The 6,670-nt window shown below is 28.0% G+C and overlaps 1 protein-coding gene across 3 annotated transcripts in view; it reads right to left on the bottom strand.

The window, feature by feature from the left end:
• Nucleotides 1-5,699: 5,699 nt before the first annotated feature.
• LOC124360510 (neurobeachin-like protein 1) overlaps nt 5,700-6,670 on the bottom strand; it is a 545,778-nt gene continuing 544,807 nt past the window's right edge. For 2 of the 3 annotated variants that reach the window (XM_046814200.1, XM_046814201.1), the window contains exon 17: nt 5,700-6,158. In XM_046814200.1, the coding sequence (XP_046670156.1) occupies nt 6,029-6,158 (130 nt within the window). In that variant the 3' untranslated portion in view covers nt 5,700-6,028. Of the gene's footprint in view, nt 6,159-6,370; nt 6,522-6,670 lie in introns of those variants that run through there. The other variant, XM_046814202.1, reaches the window with a different exon arrangement.

Here is a 6,670-nt window from a genome sequence, read left to right as displayed (position 1 = left end):
GTGTGTAGTATTTTTTTCAAAAACCACTAAAAATATGAACTGACAATCATGTGGTAACATTTATTAGAGTAATTTATAGACATCCTGTATAATTAAAATTTTCTAAGTATATAAATGAAATGATGACCTTAAAATAAAATGGAAAATTGGGATTACTTGTTAAGTTAACGATGTTTGTTATACAGTTATTGCTATAAATTAAGTAGAATTTCTCTTAATATTGTGTCATCAGATCCCTGATCCCTCATCCTCTTGAGTGCCAGGGTGTGTGCATTAGAAGGAAAAGGTTAAAATTTTGCTTTCTGAGGTACTTTGTTCTATCTTTAAAGTACATAAGTATAATGTCTCACAAATATTTTTTTAACCTTTTCAATAGATTTGTCATTTGTTAATGTTCCAAATAGAAATTCATTAAAAAAACATTAAGAGAAAATCCACTGGTTTATTATCATTTATGGATAGTTCTTAGCACTTGACTAGTAAATTTGGAAATGGGTAAAATAAGTAAATTACACTTCATAATATTAATCAAACATATTTTAATAATTATCCAACAATTATAATTCATTAATAATAGGTCACATTATACTACAAAATATTCGTATTATTGATTACAATTCACATGGAATAGGCTACAGTTCAACTTAAATACTGATAAGACTGAGCTCTTCTCACTGATTAAATAAAGTATTGAAGAATAAGGTTTATAAATAAATATAAAACAAAGTCCATTACTAACATTATTTAAGTACACCATCATACACCTTTTTTGAAAATGTATGTGTCTTAGTCTAAATTAATCAGTATAGGTGTGCAAGAACTACTGACATACTGTTTCATACTGCATGTTATTATTTTGGTCATGATTTATTATGCTTAGTGTTTTATATATATATATATATATATATATATATATATATATATATATATATATATATATACATTAAATTGTATAAATGGCAATAGCCTTATTTAATTTCAATAAACATTGAATCGCAAAAAGTACTTGCTCCGCCGGGAGTCGAACCCGGATCTCTCACTTGCCGGGTTAATGGTAGCACATTCACCCGGCAAGTGAGAGATCCGGGTTCGACTCCCGGCAGAGCAAGTACTTTTTGCAATTCAATGTTTATTGAAATTATATATATATATATATATATATATATATATATATATATATATATCTTAAAAACACAAACAGTTGTTTTGGATTTTGAAAACATTCCTTATGTTGAGGAAGAAGGTTGTTTTGTTCATTATTGTTCGTAAATTGATATAACAATGGATCAAAATTGCATTACGAATATAAAACATATAAAATTATACTTAAGAACAAGTAACATACTTTTATCCAGGTTATTTTAAAATTATTAAATGTAGATATATCAAGTAAAATATGATTTTTTTTACTTAAGTGCAAATATAAACAATAAAGTTAATAAAGGACTGGCAACTCTATTTATCACTTGTAAATTTGTGTAACTTTTCAATTAGGGCACTTAGTAAATGAGAATTTATCAACAGAATGAAAATTACAATGGTATAATAGTAAACACGAGTTGCACAATCTTTAAAGGTATTAATAAAATTACCTTTTAAAAAAAGTATTGTTTAGAGCAATATGCTTGGGCAATACGCAAATATTTTTTAGAAATCAGTAAACAAAACATAGATTTCTGCAATTCTGTACGTTTGATCTTTTATTGTACAGAAATAAATAATGAAGTCCACCAATGAGATTAAATTACAGGACAATTTTGTTTCCATGACACAGTTTGCTTCCTCAGCACAGCCATGTCCCAGACAGAAGTTACATACAGAGTTGAACAAAATAATGCTATCAAGTTTTTAACAAATAAAGACGTCATTGAATTTTATTTGTATCGACTGAACAGTAACACAGAGTTAGATACTTGTTTAGGGTAAACATGAAGGGATGGTGTGGTTACATTATGCAACCAAGGTCAAATTTGCATATAATAATGCTGATCTTTTGTTTGGTAAACATCATCTGAGGTATGATTGTAGAAATCACCAGCAAGGAAGTGATATTAACCTTTAAAACGCAGCATACGGATATGTCCGTACCATCAGAATTGTGGTAAACCCAGCATATAGGAATATCCGTACTCTCTTATTTTAGTTTATTGTGTAGGAATGCATAAATGACCATCATATATGACCATCGGAAAGTAAATTGGATTGTGTGTTGCATGAAAAATGAATGAAAAACCAGTGCTATTCTTTTATTGACATTTCATTTTATGATGTCAGATGCGGCATGTGGATATAACTATACAGTGCCTCCACGTATAGTGTGTCTTCGTGTAAAACCAATAGAGCTTTTTCATAAAAATGTGTGTGTTATATCTTCTTTCAAAAAACAAAAAATAAATTTAACTTTGACATAAACAGAATTTTTATTAAAATCTTTAAATGCATACAAATTGAACCGAGGCCATATTTTCTTCAACGTTTTAAGGGTTAACATTGTAATAGGGTATTTATATTTCCATATATTATAACAATGGAATATTACATTAATATAATATTATGACAATTTTGTCATTGTATAAAATATAAGAAGTTTGATTTTAGTTTAATTGAAAAATTGCTAATTGGTGCTGTATAACACAAGCTTTTTGTTTATGAAGCGTCACTCGAAGTAATATGAAAATATTTATAAACTTCCTTAATAATATACTAAAATCAAGTAAAAATATAAGATTTTTCTATTTAAAGCTAGAGATAACAGTAAAATATTAATTTCTTGAGTTTAAGCCTATAGAACATGCTTATTGAATATTTAATGTAAGGATTACACATACATTTTGCACAAATCAATGACACACACCACATAGGTTAGTTCAAAGTACAACATAATTACTGAAAATAGATGTATCAAAATAAATAACTAACCATCCATCAACAAAACTTTGTCATTAATGATACACCATGACATGCTTTAAGCTTTTTCTACATCCCTTTCCATTACATATTTAATATGGTGTTGAACTTAACATAATGACATTATGCAGCACTATAATGATACAACTGAGTTCAGTTACAGTTAATTTGTTAAGGAACTTTCTGTACATTTTTAGTTTTATAAAAAATGTCTGAAATTATATGTCTGTCAAAGTGTTGTATTATTCAGCTCAAACATTACAATCTTGCTGATGAATGGTAAGGGTTTATTACATCATACACCTGCATTTCTGAACCATTCTACAACATAGAGCTTATCTGGAAAAATACTGTATACATACAACACTGATATTCTACCATTAAATGGAGATAATATGTAGGAATACACATTGTAGGCCATTATTGTATAATATAAAATATCATCACATTCATCATAATTAATTGTGCTATTTGATTAACTGTGAAAATCTACAAGTTTAATTAAAAAGGGTAAAGTAGATCATCAGTATGATTCGTTTTTATTGTTATTTCTTTTGGCCTTAGAAAACATTTTAATAGTCAGATTATTATTGTTAAATAATGATTCCTGTTAAATAAAACAAGTTTTCCTAGCTAAATCACTGACAAAGAATATATTTTTTGTATAATATAGTTGTAAATATAAATTTACTGATTTAACATGAAAAAAGTAGACCTCAGTTGGTATTACTTTTACAAATTTTCTTACTTTTATTGAGTACTCAATGTTTATACATTAAAAACACTCATTACCTTAAAACTGTTCTTTCATTAACTTAATTAATTGCATTAATGTGAATTGTATTGCTAGCTCATCAATTGCACATCATTTGCAAAAAGAAAGAACAAACGTACTTTATTTATAGACATTTTAATTTACAAAGAAATTAGCTACGTTAGGTTTGGACACTTTGTAAATATAAACTCTGTATCTTGTGCAACTGGTAACGTTTCAGGATATGTGGAAGACTAACCTATGAACATTATGTTGGTTCTAAAACTAGTTCGTTGAGCACTAAGATACGAATAGGAATTTGACACTATGTACATTATAATACATGTATATGCTATATTCAGTATTTGCAATAATATTTACTTAGTTGTTAACGTTAATATTTAATTGCTATCCTACACAAACTTTTCCTTATTGATATTAATTTTATATTTTTAAAAATCATAACAAATTTATTCTAAAGATCTAACGTGTAAATAGAATTATAACTACACCATAACAATCTCATAAAATATTACAATTTAACTTAATAATATTATCAAAATTAATTAGAATTTTAGTAAAATCGACAACTTTAAAACTTACAAGTTTTTATTTTTGATATAAAATAAATTAACTTTCAAGCATTTATTAAAATTAAAATTATATAATTAAACGTTATCAAACACAGAATTTTTGAAAAGGTCTTAACTCCAAACTTAACGCTGATGCTCTTGTGATGTTTTCTTTTCACTAACTATTTGGCAATCATTTTTCAACTTCAGATAATCAACTTAGTTTTACTTTTTTTAACAAATATATTACCGCCTGCAGAGGTGTTTCAGAAATAACTGTATAAATTCAATAATAAAAGTAATAAAAAAACACTGCCTTCAATTAGAATAGTGAAAATCTATATTTATCATTCAACTATAAAGTGTGTTTTTATTTCAACAAAATAAAAAGAAAACTATTTAAATTAATCTGATATTGACTTCTTTTTTTAATACAGAATGTTCTGTAAATCAAAGATAATATTTAATGAGGTGATAGATAATCCTAACTCAAGGCTCTTTTATATATAAAATAATCTAGGCCAGTAACGTTTTACACATTATCCAAAAGCCTATTAACAACAATCAATTGTTTTAATACTATCACCAATAACACAATTAATGTTACTATATTCAATGTTAGAATCTGACGTTTATGTTGGTTTCATAAATGGGGGAGTGAGCAATGGGTGTCGCACATCTTTGTTTACATTTCATTTCCATGATAACGATCTAATTCTGTATAGTTGGTTATTATTATTATGGAATTAATACATTATTATTTTTACTTCCTAACATTTAGTATTGAAAAAGAAATTAATTATAATAGTTAAATTGTACAGCATGTATTAGAAACTGAACAAATATTAGTCTATGAGAACATTTTGCATAATTTTATCATTGTATAAGTGTTATTTTTACATAAAAGCTAAATAAAGTACAGCATATATTTTCATGAACTAGGTAAAATTTTGTAGATGTCTATTTCCAAATGTTAGCAGCTTTGAATTCAAAAGCCTTTTTAGGCACAATATCTCCTTTTTAATAATATATATATATATATATATATATATATATATATATATATATATATATATATATATAAAAACTTAATTACTAATAAACTTATCAATGATCTATTCTTTTTCTAAATTTTCCACAGAGAAGAATGATACAATTTTTTAAATTAATTTAAATCTAAAATAATGTTTAAATCTGTTGATCAAGTGACTAACTTAATTACTCTTTCAGATATTATCATTAACTTACAGACCACCTTGTGTTTATATAATTATGTAGTTTTAGGAATTTACTGTAAAAGATTTAAATAATTTTTAAGCTGTTTATATCGACACGTTTCATATCATATATTTCATATTGACAAGATATTATTATAAAAAAGTGATTTTATTTGTTTAAATTTAATTTTGCTATGTAAACAGTCAGGAGAGCCAGGGGTTGTTGAGTAAAGCCAGCAGAAAACTTACTACTATCTTTTTAGAACACGTTTACTTAAAATTAAACATAGTAACAATATTTGTATTTTCACAGTAAATTGTGGGAAAATATATTTATAACCAATGTAATAACAAAAAACATACACTAAATATATGACATAGTAATATTGCAACATGATTTTATTCATTTATTAAAATAAGCTGACACAAAGACTGTTTAAAGATATCACTGGTAAAATACATAACAATCCATTTAAAATTTTCTAAAAATATTCTACAAGACGTGGGAAAGATGACTACACTCAATTAGTTATTAACAGTATACGGAATGCTAGGAGATGATCACTGATGGTTGTAGACTATGAGACTGGGACGAGGATGACGACGATGTTGCCATCTTGTAGTGAGACCAGCAAGTGAGAGTTACCAGGAGTCACTACCACATCCAGGATGGGGATGTGGAGGGGGATATCGAACACCGGGTAAAGCCTGCAAAATACGGAATATTCAGTTGCCATCTTGTAGTGAGACCAGCAAGTGAGAGTTACCAGGAGTCACTACCACATCCAGGATGGGAATGTGGAGGGGGATATCGAACACCGGGTAAAGCCTGCAAAATACGGAATATTCAGTTGCCATCTTGTAGTGAGACCAGCAAGTGAGAGTTACCAGGAGTCACTACCACATCCAGGATGGGAATGTGGAGGGGGATATCGAACACCGGGTAAAGCCTGCAAAATACTGAATATTCAGTTGCCGTCTTTTAGTGAGACCAGCAAGTGAGAGTTACCAGGAGTCACTACCACATCCAGGATGGGAATGTGGAGGGGGATATCGAACACCGGGTAAAGCCTGCAAAATACTGAATATTCAGTTGCCGTCTTTCAGTGAGACCAGCAAGTGAGAGTTACCAGGATGTAAATTTAATGTCATCTATTCTTGTAAAATGACTGCCCATTGAGGTTCTCTTTATTTTTCGAAATAAAATAAGTCATACGGAG

This window comes from Homalodisca vitripennis, chromosome 4 (genome assembly GCF_021130785.1).
Source record: "Homalodisca vitripennis isolate AUS2020 chromosome 4, UT_GWSS_2.1, whole genome shotgun sequence".
Lineage (NCBI taxonomy): Eukaryota > Metazoa > Arthropoda > Insecta > Hemiptera > Cicadellidae > Homalodisca > Homalodisca vitripennis.
Note: the sequence above shows the minus strand (reverse complement) of the source record. Positions and strands in the feature narration are given on the sequence as shown.